General features: G+C 46.6%; 1 protein-coding gene across 5 annotated transcripts in view; it reads left to right on the forward strand.

The window, feature by feature from the left end:
* The window catches only part of WSCD2 (WSC domain containing 2), a 122524-nt gene that overhangs the window by 93632 nt on the left and 11848 nt on the right, over positions 1-17044 (forward strand). For all 5 annotated transcript variants that reach the window (XM_032300314.1, XM_032300320.1, XM_032300328.1 and 2 more), the window contains 2 exons: positions 3610-3784; positions 9587-9751. In XM_032300314.1, the coding sequence (XP_032156205.1) occupies positions 3610-3784; positions 9587-9751 (340 nt within the window). The remainder of the gene's footprint in view (positions 1-3609; positions 3785-9586; positions 9752-17044) is intronic.

Below are 17044 nucleotides of genomic sequence, written 5' to 3' on the forward strand. Positions count from 1 at the left end.
TTCACACTGCTATGAAGAAATACCCCAGATTTGGTAATTTATTAAAAAAAAAAAAAGACGTTTAATGCACTCACAGTTTCACATGGCTGAGGAGGCCTCTCAATCATGGTGAAGCCAAAGGAGGAGCAAAGGCACATCTTACATGGCGGCAGGCAAGAAAGCATGTGCAAGGGAACTGCCCTTTTTAAAGACATCAGATCTTGTGAGACTTATTCACTATCATGAGAACAACATGGGAAAAACACACCCCCCTGATTCAGTTACCTCCCACCAGGTCCCTCCCATGGGGATTATGGGAGCTACAATTCAAGCTGAGATTTGGATGGGGACACAGCCAAATCATATCAGGTGGAGACATTTGAACTGAGCATAGAAGCATTAAAAAAAAAATGCCAGGTAAAGGTAAGGACAGCCCCACACTGGGGCAGAGGAAGGTCCCCATTGCTGGAGGTGTGCGAGCAGAGACGTCATCCAGAGCTTTGGGCACTGGATAGCACTTGGGCTGGATGATCTTTATATTGATGTAAGATGCTAGATGTCTGACTGTTTGTGCTTCTTCCCTAGCCAGACTGTGAACTCCTGGAGGGTAGGGGCTGTACCTCGTACATTTTGTGCCCCACTTGGATACCCCCAGCACAGAACTGGGCACATAACCGGCACTCAGCGATGTCCAAGGAGCTCCAGCTTTTTCTCAAAATGATCTAATTACTAAAGTGTCCGGAGGAGAACCATCCCTCCTCCACCACAAAAAGATGGTTGAGCATTTCATTCCTTCTAGAGAGTAGCTGAGGGTAGAGAGGTATAAATGCTTAAACACTGAGATGAAGCTTTCTCCTGCAAGACTTGAAAAAGAAATCCCTTTCTCACAGTCATGCGATACACCACAGAAAATGCCCCCTTGGTGTGATGGTGATATGGGACCCATGCTTTGGGAAAATCTGTCTGAAACTGTTCTCAGACTCTGAGTCACACACATCCACTGGCCAGTGGATCCAGCCACGCCAGTGTGACCCTGGTTTGCCACCAGATTAGTCCTGGACCAGCTACCAGGGAGAACTAGAGGTGGTGGGTTCAGTTTAGAAGCAGAATGGGCAAAAGACAGGCCCTTGCCCACCAGATCTCAGGTTCAGCCTGCCCCCACTTAGCTGTTCATTAGAACAAATAAAGCAATCAGAAACACATCTACCAACAAAGACTCAGTACACAGAGGTATCAATATCTCCTTTGGCTTAAAAGAACAAACTCAGAAAGCTTTTCCCAAAGCATGGGTCCCGTACCACCATCACACCAAATCTGCAAATATTTAATAAGACCCTACTGTACGTCAGGACTCCTGTTTAGTGCTGGGGATGCAAAGTAACAAGACACAATCTCTATCCTCAAGGATGCAGGCATTCGCTGGGCATCTGCATTGTGGTACCTCCTGGGTGCTCAGACCACACCCTGAGTCCTGGATGCCCCATCTGCTTTGAATCATCCTGCTTGGCTATTTCTCTTCATGCACTGGGCTGCTAAGGCATGAAGCATTTCTCTGGAAATCTAAAAGGCTGCAGCATCACAGCAGTGGCTGCTTGCTGAGAGAACATCCTCCATGCAGCCCTGTGCACCATGGATCACACAGTTTACTTCTCAGGCCAAGCCCATGAGTTTGACATTTTCAGTCCCATTTCACAGATGAGAAAAATCAAGATTCACACAGGTGAAGTCATTTGCCTAAGTTCTCAGCACAAGTGAGTGGCAGAGCTGGAGTTGACACTGGGGACTGACTCCAAATTCAAGCTCTTAAACTTCTGAGTCACCCTGGCGACCCCACCAGAGAGGCTTCCCAGAGCCATTCAAGAGGACCAGGCAACCTCAAATCACCAAGTTTTTCTTAAGGGCTTGCTGTGCTCCTAAAAGGCATCCTGGTTCCAGGTCTTTGCTATCGTACACAGGGCTGCAATGAACATACGTGTGCGTGTGTCTTTACAGTAGAACGATTTATAGTTCTTCGGGTATATACCCAGTAATGGGATTGCTGGGTCTCTGGGGGAGGAGCATTACACACTGGGGGCAGTTCGGGGGGATGGGTAGGGGAGAGACAGCGGGGGGTGGGGAGGGAGGGGAGGGTGAGGAGGGATAACATGGGGAGAAATGCTATAGTATGCACCTAAAGTAAAAATAAATAAATTTATATATATATATATTTTTAAGGCAACCTGGAAGATGGGAGGTGATGTTTGTGAGATTAAAGGAGGCTTGGCTATCATTTGGTCCAGCTCTCTCCCCTTAGCAGGACTCCCTCCACCCACACTGCAGTCCCTCACTTCCAGAGGGCCCTGGGGGAACCTATCGATCCCCTGGAAGTTGGGGGGCAAACAGGGGTGGGACAGGGAGTTCATGAGGCAAATTAGTGTAGCAAAGTGACAAACTACACAGGCCTGCAGAGAAGTGAGGGTGTGTATGTGTGAACAAGAAGTCCTCCTGCAAACCTTCCTCTTCCTGTTTTCTCTGATCTCCTTAGGAGGCAAACGAGAGAAACTAAGGGGATCAAGTGGACCAGGATACAGAGCTGCTTGTGTCAAGTGATAGAGGGTCTGAGGTTTAGGGTGTCAGAGGAGGCTTCAGCATTCTTATTAGTTAGAAAATGTCATCACTCATGGCCCAAGCTGACCCTCTAGCACATCAATACTTCTGCTCTTCAGCTGGGCACCGCAGTTCCCATTTAATATCTTTTAGGAAATAAACCAAAGCTACCATGACAAAGCTGACTGGATCCAGCCACACAGGTGTGACCCTGGTTTGCCACCAGATTAGTCCCAGACCAGCTACCAGGGAGAACTAGGGTGGTATGTCCAGTTTACAAGCAAATTGGGCAAAAGACAGACCCTTGGCCACCAGATCTCAGGTCCAGCCTGCCCCCACTTAGCTGTTCAATAGAACAAATAAAGCAATCAGAAACGGCTCTCCCAACAAAGACTCTGGGTACACAGAGGTTGCAGTATCTCCTTTGGCTTAAAAGAGCAGACTCAGACAGCTTTTCCAAAAGCGTGGGTCCCATATCACTGTCTCACCAAGGGGGAATTTACTGTGGTGTATCGCATGACCATGAGAAAGGGATTTCTTTTTCAGTTCTCTTTCAATTCTTCCAAGAGAAAGCTTCATCTCAGTGTTTAAGCATCAACCACCTCTCACCCTCAACTACTCTCTATGCAGGAAAAATGGAGCCAACACCAGGCTCAGAGTTTTGGCTGGCCAGAGTGCCTAGGTAGAATTTCATCACTTGTTTTGTTTCTATAGTATGTGCATTTACAGTACGGAGATGTATGGAAGTGCTACTTGTCCACAATTACTATTCGTGGTAGCAATATGAAGTATCCTTTGAAATTTAAGTTACAAAATGTGAATTGACTTAAAGGAAACAAATAAGTAAACAGTAGTACAGAAGGTGCACAGATGGGGCAAAATCATAAAAGCAGGGTTTGGGGATGGAATCTGGGGACTCTCAAGTTGAGGGAGAGTGACAGAGAAGGCAGTGGTTGGAATGCAAATCCTGTTCTCCATTTGGAGTCTGAAGCTGTCCAGGAATTTAGCAACTCTCTTCCTCTTCTTCTCCCACTCCATCCCCAGGAGTACCCGCTGGCAGCTCTTGCAGGCAACGCCTGCCACTGTGGGTTTCCCACCACCCGATTCCCACTCCATGACAGAGAGGACGAGCAGCTCTGTGCCCAGAAGTGCAGCGCGGAGGAGTTTGAGAGCTGCGGGACTCCTAGTTACTTCATTGTGTACCAGACACAAGTCCAAGGTGAGCCAGGCCCTTCCCCAGGGGACCCCAGATGCACTCCCAGTGGCTTCCTTCCCAGACATGTCCCCGCCAGTCCATTCCACACAGCCCACAGCAAGGAGAGAACCATGCAAGCCAGAGGGCAGAGGGCAGGGCTGGTGAACTCCACCAGGTGTAGAGTTCCTGGATAGGCAACAGGAGTGCCCAGGGTGGGGAGGGTTCTGATGACCCATCTCTATCCCTAATCACCGAGGACCCTTGGTAGCTCCTGTAGTGAGACTGAATGAGAAGAGAGACTAAGCCTCCCACTGGCTGCAACACAGATCCGGACAAGGCATTTCCCCTTCCCAAGCCTCCATTTTTCCATCTATAAAATGAAGCTGTAGACTGCTGGCTTCCAAGATTCCTTCCAATGCTAAAATGTTGTAAATTTATCTATAAGTTCTTCTTTCTCTCCCTTCTTCTCTCTGTCTCACTCACCCTTTCCACTTCTAGTCTTCTTCCTTAGCTAGTGGAATTCACACTTACTATTATCTCCTCTGCTGTCTCTTGGGGCTATCAGACATGATGATAATGATGGTGATGATGATAATGATAATGATGATGGTGATGATGATAATGATGGTGATGATCATGATGATAATGATGATGGTGATGACGGTGATGGTGATAATGATGATGATAATGATTACAATGATGGTGACGATGATGATGATGGTGATGGTGATAGTGATGATGATAATGATTACAATGATGGTGACGATGATGATGATGGTGATGGTGATAGTGATGATGATAATGATTACAATCATGGTGACGATGATGATGATGGTGATGATGGTGGTGGTGATAATGATGATGATAATGATTACGATGATGATGATGATGGTGGTGATGATGATGGTGATAATTATGATGGTAGTGATGATAATGATTATGATGATGGTGATGAGGATGATGGTGATGATTATGATAATGGTGATGATAGTGATAATAGTGATGCTGATAGTGCTGATGATGGTGATGATGATGGTGATGAGAAGGAGGAAGAGGAGGAGGCAGCAACACTTGGGGTTTCTCAATGTCTGGTCTTACTCTGTGCCAGACTCAGTGTTACGTCCTTCATATGCATTTTTTCATTGAATCCCCTCAACTCTTTGTAAGTTGGAAACAGTCATTGTGCCCTCTTTACTGTGAGGGGGTGGGATTGAGACTCAGAACAGTTGAGGAGCTTACCTTAAGTCATAGTGTTTATAAACTTTCCCAATAAAAACCATTTCTCTTGACAAGGTATCATGAAGGGTGGGTGGCACTTGGGTGGGGATTGGAGGCATCCCTTGCCAGGACACTCAGCCCAAAGGAAGTCCCTGAAGGATCACTCCAATGTCTGAATATATTGGCCATCTACTATATACCAGTCCTTATGCCAAGCCTCATCTCATTTAGTGATGTGAAGTCCACAGTAAACCTATGATCAGGGCAGTGTCATCCCCACTTTACAGACAACAGAACTAAGATTCAGAGAGATTGGGAACTGGCCACAATTATACATCTACAAAAGCAATTTGTTTTCAGGTGTCTGACTCCAAAGCCCCTGCTAGAAACCTTTGCCCATGCTCCGGTGACACTCCCCACGGTCTGGAGAGCCAAGAAAGCACCATTGGGCTAGACTTCCTCCTCGCCATTTCCCAGTCACCAAGCTGCCATATGTGGTTGAGCAGGTTGAGCACTGCGCTGGCACAGTCTACAGAAAAAGTGGTTCCTGAAAGCTAGCCACGTTGTGTGCCCTGGATGGCAGAACATCTGTCCAGAGGAAGAAGTAGGCACCTTTTTCTGATCTGCACAAAAGTTCTGTAAGAGCTAGTGGCAGCCTCACCAATAGCCTGTCCCTGTTTGACAGATGGGGTACCAGTAGTGATCAACTGTGGCTGTTTGTGTGGTAGCTAATGTCCTTCTGAGAGCCTAGTGAGCATGTGGCTCTTGGCCCTATTTACAGTCAGATGGGGAAGGATGGGTCTTTGTTAGCTTACGGAAAAGTGTTGGCTAGTTTGTGCAGAGCTGTGCTGCCTCAGCCTGCAGGGGAAAGTCATACACAGATTAATTACTCTGTGATCATGAATGGCTTTGAGGTGGCCAGAACAGACACTGGAGCCTTTTCAACAGCAGATAACGATTCCCTAATTGATGAGTTTGCTCATTCTCAGTGCCCTACCCCCAGGCCATTATTAGGGCTTGCATTTTTCCACGTCAGTCTTGCAGTTTCTACACACTGAGGAGGTTTGACAGTTATGTGGCTCATCAGCCTGCCAAGAGCCTGGCCCACCAGGGCTGCCATTTATTGAGCACCTACTGTGTGCTAAGCACTGATGCTCCTTATGGGAACTAAATAATTATTGAACACTTGCTCTGTGCCAGACTCTGTCAAGTCTTTTACCTGCCTTAAATCATCTAATCATCCAAACAGCCCAGCTGCATAAGCACTGTTATTACCATTTTACAAATGAAGTAACTTGGCGCAGGGAGGCTGAGCAACTTGGCCAGAGTCACACAGCTCAGACAGGGCTGTATAGGGATTCAAACCCAGGCAATCGAGGTCCCAAGACTGTGCTCTCCACCCTAGCTTCTCAAAATACACTGTGAATAATTCACACTCATTATCCCACATAATCCTGTAAGGTTTATTAGCCCTGTTTTATAGGTATGGAAACTGAGGCTTAGTGAGGTGAAAGCCTTGTTGAGTGTCACACAGGTAGACCATGAGAGTTCCGGATGGAATCCCAGGTCAGTCTGATTCCAAAACTGCATACGATACTGCCTCTAACATCTGCTTAATTTATGGGGCTTAGGAACCAAATCAACTTGCTTTATAGCCCTGAGAACCACAGCTTTTACCTTGGGGTTGGCCCTGGCCTTCCAGGAAGTATTTGAATAGAGAATTCTGTTTTTGGAGGAAATTAAGGAGCGTGGTCTTCCCCACCTGACCTATTAACCCAACATTTTATTCTAGAAAAAAAAAAAATCAAACCTCCAAAAAAGTCAGAAGAATTATCCAGTGAACACCTATATACTCGTTCCATAGATTTTGTGACATATGTTAACTTTTGCTGTATTTACTTTATTGTCCGTCTCTCCATTCCCCCCCCGCCCAATCCTTCCTAATATTTGGTGTATTACAAAGTAAGTCGCAAACATCATTGTACTTCCAGGATGTTGTCATTGGTTGTAATTCAATATTAGCTTTTCTAAAGCAACGTTTAGTGCACATATTTTAAGTGTACTAGTTAATGTCAACCGGGTAATCCACTCCCCTATCAAACTATAAAACACAACCATATTCTAGAAAGCCCCTGTGCCTGGGTTCCTTTTCACAGTATATTCCAGTGAAAACCATCCCCAGAAGCTTACTTGGCTTCAACATAGATGTCTCTTGGTTTATTTTCTCCTAAATCTGCTCATCTCAGAACAAAGATTAAACAGGTGGGAGAAGAGAGCTGAATCTCCGGCAGGCAGCAACACCACCAGAAACCACAGTAAATTCTATGGGCACTTCCAGCGTGTTTGTCTCACTCTAACACTGCATTCATTCATGAGTTTCATTCTCTTAAACAACTTCAGGCTGTCATCACTGCTTAACAGTCCCATTTTACAAGTGAGCAAACTGAGGCTCAGATAGATCATTTTTTTCCTATGTCACCCAGCAAGTAAGCGAAAGAATTGGAATTTAAATCTAGGAATTCACACCTCTCCTTCAAAGGGCTTTTGTGTGAAATCAATGAGGCTCATAGTAAGACTTCAATAAACAGGAGCTAATGCAGAACAGGAAAGACCCTGCTAAAAACTTGGGAAGTAATTATCTAAGGAAGGCAGAGTGATCTGCCCTTGTTCCTGATTAGTCACGTGAGGTGAGCCCGTCTGTTGAACTGAGCATGGGGCAGTCAGTGAGGACCTTGTCCATAACTGGTTGAGGCAGTGAGCAGGGAAGAGGCCACAAGCAAGGGCCAAGGAGCAGATAAAAGGGAGGAAGCATGAGGGAACATGGACAACTCTGCTGGCAATGCAGCACTGATAGGGTGAAGGGGAGCTGCTGGTCACTGGAAGGGGCTCTTTCTAAATGATGGAGCTATTTGTTCCTGTTTGAGTGCTAATGTGACTGAGCTGGCTGACAGAGAGAAGGTATTGGGGGATGGAAGGAGCAAGGAGCTTGAAGAGAAGGGAGGGAATGTGGTCTGCATACATGAGCAGGGGATGGGTGGCTTCCCCCATAAGGAGGAGAGATGGAGGAGAGGGACTGGGGAAGTGAGGGAGGTTTGCCTGCCTTCCCTTGGACAGTAAATAAGGGTGAAGATCATCTGTCCCCTGCTGAAGAAGGCAGCACTGAGACCTGGGGCCTCTAGGCTGGGATCTCATCTTCCTTTCTGCTGCAGCTCCCCCTGCTCTGAGACTTCCCTCAGCTGCCCTTGCAACTGAGGTGACCAAAAGAAAAGCTTGTGCTTTCTGAGCTCCCACTGGGGTTGCAGTGGGAGGTGCTGGGCTTGTATTTTCTGTTAATTCTGATGGTAATGGCATTCTGTGGGCTCTAAAAAGCCAGAGAATCAAGAATATCTGAATGGTACTCACCACCTCCCAACCCTTTTTACAGATGCGGAAACTGAGGGCTAGAGAAAAATAATAGGTACGCATTTTGATCACTTTAGAGTATTAACATATTACATACTTTGTTTCATGTAATCCTTACATGATATTATTGTTAGCCACCCCTTCACCATTCTACCCATTCACCCATCCATCCCAGAAGCGGTTATTAAGTACCTGCTGTATACCAGATATTGTGGAAAGTTTTGGTGAATCAGCAAAACACAATATGAGCAGGGTTTCTGACCACACGACTAATTGCATGAATAATTATCTGAATTGCAAGTGTGATCAACAATAGAAGAAGATGGATGTAGTAACACACTAATGACAGCTCAGGGAGTCAGGAAAAGAGGGCAGGAAGGAAGAAAAGACAGAAGGAAGAAGGAAGGAAGGACAGACGGTCAGACAGATGGACTCATTCAACTGAGAGCTGAAGTACAAAAAGCAAAGGCAGGTGGGAGCAATGGAGGGGGAACAGCATGCAAGAAGGCGCTATGTCAGGATGGAACAGAGCACAGAAGAGGAAGTATAGAGAAACCAGGTGGCTGGCATGTGGTGGAGGGGATTAGAATGGGCCTTTGAGTTTGCAAAGGCCAACCATGTGGGCTTGGAGGCCAAGATAAGAACCTTGGACTCCATCCTATGCTCAAAAGGCACAGATATTATTTTTCTCTAGCCCTCAGTTTTCTTATATGTAAAATGGGTTGGAAGGTGGTGAGTACCATTTGGATATTCCTGATTCTCTGGCTTTTCAGAGCCCACAAAATACAAGAATAATGGAAAATATAAGACGGATGCCATTGACGGTTTCAATCTGGAGGAAAGGGTACAGGAGAATGGGAAAGACTTGCCCTGTTGGGGAGAAACTGAGGCTGAAGAGAAGATTCACTCTCCTAGCTGACTTTCATTGGATCCCTACTATGGGCTAAGCACTGTGTTTATCCCTTTCCATCATTATTCCATTTAACACTCACTTCAACCCTATGAGGGAGGAACCATCTCCCTCATTTTACAGATGGGGAAACTGAGGCAAGGCCCAAGGAAGCTTTCCCGTGACCCAGGCAAGTGTCCTGTGCACTGGATCACCTGGCTGAGAAGTGGCAAGGGTAGGGCTCATACCCTGGTCCCTTTCAGACAGGTTCCATCTGCCCCTGGCATTGACCTCTGTCTATGCCCCGCCCTTTTCAGACAACCGTTGCATGGACAGAAGGTTCCTGCCAGGCAAGTCCAAGCAGCTCATTGCTTTGGCCAGCTTCCCAGGTGCCGGCAACACATGGGCTCGCCACCTCATTGAGCTGGCCACAGGCTTCTATACTGGCAGCTACTACTTCGATGGCTCCCTCTACAACAAAGGTGAGGAGACAGCAGGGAGGGCAGGGCAGGAGATTCCCTGGGCTTGGGAAGGTCCCCATGTGGAGGGTATGGGAATACTCCTTGAGTACCTACTGTGTGCCACTCTCCCAGGCACACTTATTGAGACTCACTGCATGCTTGGTACTCCCCCTGTTCCTTTATGCCCCACAAACATTTCTTGAGTCATGTCCTGGATACTCCACCAGCATCTGTTCAATAATTGACATTTATCAAGTACCTATCATGTGCCTGGTACCTTTCCTCCATTTAAGTCACCACAAACATTCCTTAAACACCTACTGTGTGCTGGTACCTCATCACAGATGTTTACTGACCAGCAACTCTTTGATGTAATAGAGGTACAAGAACCATGTTCACTTTGGGGACATTTATTGAGCACCTACTGTACATCAGAGGTCCTCTCCACATTTAAGTCAACAATATTCACAATGTAGGGTAATCTATTTTCCGTCCATTCACAGATGTTTATTGAGCCCTGGAATGTTCTGGATGCACTTCCTAAGTTAGGTGTCCCAACATGCATCTGTGGAACACCAGCTGTGTGTGAGGTACGACATGTAGGTTCAGATTGCCAAAGATGTTCTTTTGGCACCTAATAGGTGGCCAGGTGCCGTATTCTTATTTAACCCTGCATAGAAACCCTGCGAGGTACAGTGATGATGTTCTTTCCCAGAAATGAAAACTGAGGCTTGGAGAGGAGAAATAACTTGCCCAAAGTCACACAACGTGTTTTTCCACATGCTGATCAGGGATTGCGTTCTAGTGTTTCCCAGTTTGAAAGCCCACATCTTTATTACTCTATCACACAGGTAAGAAATTCCTAGGTTTCTGGCCAGGCACAGTGGCTGACACCTGTAATCCCAGCACTTTGGGAGGCCGAGGTGAGCGGATCACCTGAGGCAGGAGTTTAAGATAGTTCGAATCACTTGAACCCAGGAAGCAGTGGTTGCAGTGAGTTGAGATCGCACTATTGCACTCCAGCCTGGGTGACAGAGTGAGACTTCATTTCAAATAAATAAATAAATAAATAAATAAATAAATTCCCAGGTTTCTTACTGAGGAACAAGAAATGGATGAAATGCCCCTTTGGGTATGTAGCCCTCTCCTGAGCATGGTGGGAGACATCAGGGAGGCAAGGAGGCTTTGCATCTACATGTGGAACAGCCCTTGGCCATGGTCTTTGTGTCTGCAAACCAGCTGAAGACCACTTCCTGGCTGTGTCCCCTTAGGCAAGTAACTGTACCTCTCTGATTCTGTGTCCTCATGCACAAATTAGAGATAAGAGTATGTACCTCATGAGGTTCTTTCAAAGCAGGGGTGTCCAATCTTTTGTCTTCCCTGGGCCACACTGTAAGAAGAAAAATTGTTTTGGACCACACATAAAATACACTAACACTAATGATAGCTGATGAGCTAAAAAATAAATAAATAAAATTAAAATAACAAAAAAAATCTCATAATGTTTTAAGAAAGTTTACGAATTTGTGTCGGGCCACATTCAACATCATCAATAAATGTTGGCTCTGGGTACTCTGGTCTGGGTGTCAGGCACTAGCCAGGCACAGCTTGATGCTGATAGACAGTCATTCCCGAACCCTAGCTCAGAGAGAGCCAGGCGCATGTCTTTCGCAGGGTGAGACATAGGAGGGAGGCAGAGGCTGGCGGAGAAATGGCAAGAAGGGTGAAGAGGGATAGGCTGATGGTTGGGGTTGGCAGGGGTCAGGCAGGGGAATCTGCTTGAGAATCCCAACTTTTTATATATTTATTAATTTTCAGTTTTGGTCTGAGAAGTTGTTTATTAAGTACCTATTACTTATGAGGCTCCAGGCTGAGGTTATGGCATGCTTCTATCAGGATCTGAACCCAGGGCTGGCTGTCGGCAGTCCCTATGATCTTAACCGCTGTGAGGTGCTGCCTTTCTGGGAGCTGCTGGGAAGAGCGCTGGGATATTCCAGAATCTCTCTGGCTTGTCCTGGAGCAGAAACTGGGCAATGCAAGTTCAGAACAGATGCCATGGCTGGCCCACATTCTAACCCTCCTGGCAGTGGCAGCAACCCTGCTCATGCAATCCCAGAATGTCACAAACAGCAGGGTCCTTCAGAATCATTTAGTTCAGGGATCAAAACTGGTTTCATCTAGTGTTGATTCCAATGAATCTTTGCTTAAGGATGACGTGTTAAGAAAGATTCCGAGGTTCTATTCTCTCTCTGAAACAAAGTGTCTTAATCTAGTGGTGATGCCTGCTGTAAGCAGGGAAAGGGGAACAGTGGTCTACACACCAGGAATTCGCCATCTGACCTAACTCAGCCTCCTAACGTCAGAGAAGAAGAAATGGAATCTTAACATGGAGTCAGAAGCTCCAATTTTCAGTCTGAATGTTCACTCTGATAGCTAACGGCTATGAGAATTTGTGCAAAATTCTTCACCTCTCTGAGCTTTAATTTCTTAATCTGTTACATGGGGATATCAGTACTGAACTCAGAGATTTTCCAAAAAATATAACAAGATAATGCTTGTGAGATAATATGAGTGAGCCTGTGGTGTAAAATAGACACTTTTTAAGTGCGAGGTAACCAGGACAGTCAGTTACTTAGTCTGGCAAAGGGAGTTGCTCTCTGACTACACACATTAGCATTGCCCAGGGAGCTTTTAAAGTCTTGACACCCGGGCTGCATCTCAGCCGATCACCATCAGACTCTCAGGTGTGGGCCCAGGTGTTGGCATTTTTTATAAGCTCGCAGGGGGTTCCAATGCAAAACCAGAGCCAAGACCCCGGGCCCTAGACAAAGAACCCAGCATTCTTACTTCCAGACCTAAAACATTCCAAAAATTCATCTTTGCCCTGTGTTTGTTAATACTCTAGTGTTGGGAGATATTAATTAGTCACTAATGGAGTGAGACACCTGCTAGAATCTTGATTTTTAAAAAAAAGATGGGAAGAAAACATAACCCTCCTGTGGCAATTCCCTGCCTCAAGCTGTGTCTACTTACTAGATATTTCCTTCATTCATACTGAGACAGGCAGGGGTTTGTGGGCTGGTCACAGGCAGCGGAGTCTTTGAATGTAGCTGCCTTTTCATTAGGAGCTTTAAAATCCTTCCTGCAGCCTGAGCCCTTGCAGTTGACACTGAACTCTCCCTGGGAGCTAGGAGCTGGCAGTGGGATGCAGACAAAGTGAAGGGCCTCTTGCCCCCCAACGGCATCAGCCAATCTAGCTAACCCTGCCCAGTCTCTCCCCACACCACCTTGCAGCTGAAAGGTGCTGAACTTCATGAAATCCTTTGCTGCATTTGCCACCACCGGGCCAACGTTCTGCAGCCCCACTCAGACTCCAGGTATAATGAGCTCTTTGTAGTTCAAGAATGTGCCAGAGATTTGCACGTGCAAATCTGGGATGTCAATCCCCGCCACGCCCACCCTTATTTCTTGTTTATTGGCCTGGAAACCATCTCTTGAGGCTGCAGGTCAAATTCCCCATTGCAGTGTCTCTGGCAGACTTAACAAGTCCTCCTTTACCCTCCTTGTACCCCAGACGTTCCTTCATCATAGCCCTAATTATTATGAATATATTCACATCGCTGTCAATAATTCTAATCATCATGGGCCTTTATTTAATATTTACAATGGGCCCAGCACTGTGACGGGCACTTTGTATTTTTCTCAGTCTTGAGGTATGTGTGCAGAAGATGGATAGGATTTACTCAGAGGGAGGGAAAGGAGGCTGTCCCAGGCAGAGGCCACGCCATGCACAGAGACGAGGAGGAGAATGGCACCGTGTGACGGGTGAATACAAATAGTTTGATGGTGTTGGACGGGGAAAAGGGAGGGAGTGGGGCTGGGGTGTAAGGTACAAGGGGAATCCAGAACAGGATTTGGCAAAGCACCTAGAATGCCCTTCTGAGAGGCCACTGTTCTGAGGGCTATGGGGATAGGAATAGGAGGTGGGCTATTGTCGGGTTTTCAGCAGAGACATGGTGTGCTGAGACTTGCGTATTGGAAATACCCACTTGGCCACAGATTTGGACTGAGAGGTATTTAGCAGGCTGCAGGGTTATCCAGGGGAGTGGCAGTGCTGGGGAGATGGGGACAGTGGGTGGGACATTTAGGAAGTCACCGATTAGAATAAGAGAAGACAGTAACTTGGGGGCCTCGGTGGGTGGGTCTGGAGGGGGTAGCATCTGTACAATGAGCTGATCCCCCAGCAACTCTTGCTCATTTATCTAAGTCCTTTAGAGTTTCTTTTCTTCTGCTACCAACTTGCTGGATGGCTGGACGCACGTTCCCCTGCCCCTCAAGACCTCAGTTTCCTCTTCTGTAAGAAGCATGTGTCACATGGGTGGTCTCCCGGGGCCTTCCTAAACCTCTCGGTCTGCCTGGCATGTCCTCTCTTTCCTCCACATTTTCTGCAACCTTCTCTTCCCTCAGTCTGGCAAAGGGTCCACTCCACCAGCGAGCTGGGGAGGGAAGGAGGGAGGGACTGAATGAGTGAATGAATGAGGAGATGTAGGGACCTTTCCCTCCCAGAATCCAAGTATCTGTCCCACTTGGGTCTTTCTTCTCTTTCCCTCACTAGGTGCAACTGCCATTTGCAAAGCATGGTTTTCTCTGTCTCTGTACCCACATCTCTCCCTCTCCCTCTCTCTCTCCATTGTTCTTTCTCTGCATGTCTGCCTCTGCCCAGTATGTGTCTCTGCCTCTCTGTGCTTCTCTCTGTGTCTCTCTCTAGGTGTCCATCTCCTCTTCTCTGCTTCTGTCTCATTTTATTTCTGTGTGTGTTTCTCTCCCCCATCCTCTGCTTTCTCCCTCACTTTGTCTCAGTGTCTCTCTCTCTCCAGGTAACTGTGTCTTTCTCTCTCCCTGTCCCCTTGCCCTGGGCTTCATCTCCCCTCTCCCTGCCTTTCCTCGCCTCAGAGATCTCGTTGCCCTGATGCAGGCACAAGCTCTGTGGTCTGTAAGGAGCCAGAGCCCTGACTTCTGAAGGAGGAGAGACAGAAGACAGAAGGGCAGGATATGTTCTCACACTAGTACACCAGCCCACAGAGTTGGCAGCCTCTCAGCTCAGCTGATGCAGGACAACAATTTCTCAGGATTTCTTTGTCCTCAAAACAAATCCCACTGTCCTGGAAAACCACCAGCCTTCAGCAGTGTCCATGCCTGGAGCCAAGATGGGACTTCGCTGTCCCAGTAAACTCTGGAGTGCGGCTGGGGCATAAGGTTCAAGGGGCGTCCAGAACGGGATTTGGCAAAGCACCTAGAATGCCCTTCTGAGAGCTGTGGCCATTGTCCTGAGGGCCATGGGGATAGGAATAGGGGTGGGCTATTGTGGGGTTGAAGGGAAGTGGCAGAGATGTGCAGTCTCTGCCACTTTCCTTCTCTGTACCTTAGCTCCCCTGACTGAAAAACACACAAGCAACTATAGTAACAGATTTGGAAGAGAGAAAGGGAAAACGTCTTGTTCTCTGTGGCCCGGAACAAGGTTGTTTCTCCAAATCCTGGGACAGTTGGGCAGCCCCTTAGAGTTTGAGGGTCACATGGGTGCCCAAGCTAAGCTGATATTTTGGTGACTCTTAAAAGATACGATTTAAATATACCATGTTTATGTCATGGAGATGCTGGGTCCTATGTGTCAAGGACAGTGGAGAGGGGGACACCCTGGTGGCGGAGTCCAGCAATTCCGCTCTGGCAGGAAGCTTGCACCCATGATTCTCTTTCAGTTACCTAGACAGGCCCTCTTTGGAGGACAACTGAGCAACTGTCTGTTGTTCCTCAGGCAAGCCCATTCCTTTTGGCTTCTCAAAAGTTCCTTCCAGACATAGTACTCTTCCCTCTCTGGGAGATGTTCTGCTAAATGGAATTTTCTCTACATTTGCAGTACTTCCTATAGACAAACTCTTCAGGCAACCAGAATCTGGAATATGAAACAGATCTTTCCCAATCTTTATAGCTTTTCCAGGTATTTTTGGGTTTTTGTTTATTTTGTTTTTAATCTAGATAAATACTGTGCTAAGTTGACCCCATCACGAACAAATAGAAATGTAACTTGGGTCTCACAATGCATGGAGTTGATTTAAAATAGTTTGACCGTCCTTCCTTGTTTCTGACAATTTATTTTTCCTAGTTGAGACCCTGTGTGAGTTCTGGTATACCCCCGCCTGTGTTGTCCATTGCTGCCCTCATAGTGAAACAGATTTTGGTAAAGATAAAATGAAATCATGGAAAGAAAGCCCTTTGTCCATGTCATGCAGAGATCTATAAGACTACATGATGTGAAATTATATCCCGTGTTGCCTTGCATAAATATTTATGTCCCAAGCTCTCTCTCTCTCTCAAGCTGCCACATCCTAGTCCTCATTCTCCTATAGAGGAGACTTTTTCCACGACACTGTGCTTCCCATCGGCCTCAAAGGCTGTGGATTAATATTATCTCATGGGGATGGGCCAGTGCTAATTTGCAAGGCTAGACTAATCCCAGGCAATTTGACTTGGCTAGTCCCAGAATGGAACCTGATTGAGAAAATCACATTCCATTCTTGGCTTTTCTGCTCAGTGGCCCTGTGAGGGAGGCTGCACCTCTCTGGACCCCTGTCTCCAGGAACAGAAGCAGATAGCAAGCCAGTCTTCAACTCCATCCATCTTTAAAGCCAGAGCACAACAGGGAAGGAAGAAACTATACTCCAAGGTTTGATGATATGGAGCGGCTTCTCAGTCCATGATTTCACCCTAAGTCTTATTCTGCATTAGCTGCCATTTATTGAAGTGTTACTGTGGGTCTCACTTATTTCTCACAATGCCCTTATGAGAGAGAAAGTGCATGGACCCATTTTACAGATGAGGAAAACCGAGGCTCAGAGAGGTGACATGATATCCACAATGACTCATTGAGTTGTAAACACAGCCAGTATCTTGAAGGCCTAGTACAATAACGTTTCTACCTGGCCTTAATATAGTATCCAAATGCCTTAGCCTGCATGAGCTAAGGGGTGCTTAGAGGGTGAAGGACACATGTGTGCCAGAAGCCTGGATGAGTTTGTATCTTAGCTCTGCCTCTCCTCTAGCTCTGTAACTTGGGAGAGTTATGGGACATCTCTGCCTCAGTTTCCTCATCTGTAAAATTCCCCACAGAATTTTTGAGAGGATTGAATTGCTTAATATATGTAAAGGCCTTAGACTAGTCTCCAGCTGCACAGAACTTCTCTCAGCTCCCCTCAGCCTCTCAAAGGAAAACTTGATCATGTTCCTCTTCTTTTTGCTTAAATCCTCTTAAGAGTTCCC

The sequence above is a fragment of the Sapajus apella genome, unplaced genomic scaffold (assembly GCF_009761245.1).
Source record: "Sapajus apella isolate SASKATOON/1434 unplaced genomic scaffold, GSC_monkey_1.0 scaffold2, whole genome shotgun sequence".
Classification (NCBI taxonomy): domain Eukaryota; kingdom Metazoa; phylum Chordata; class Mammalia; order Primates; family Cebidae; genus Sapajus; species Sapajus apella.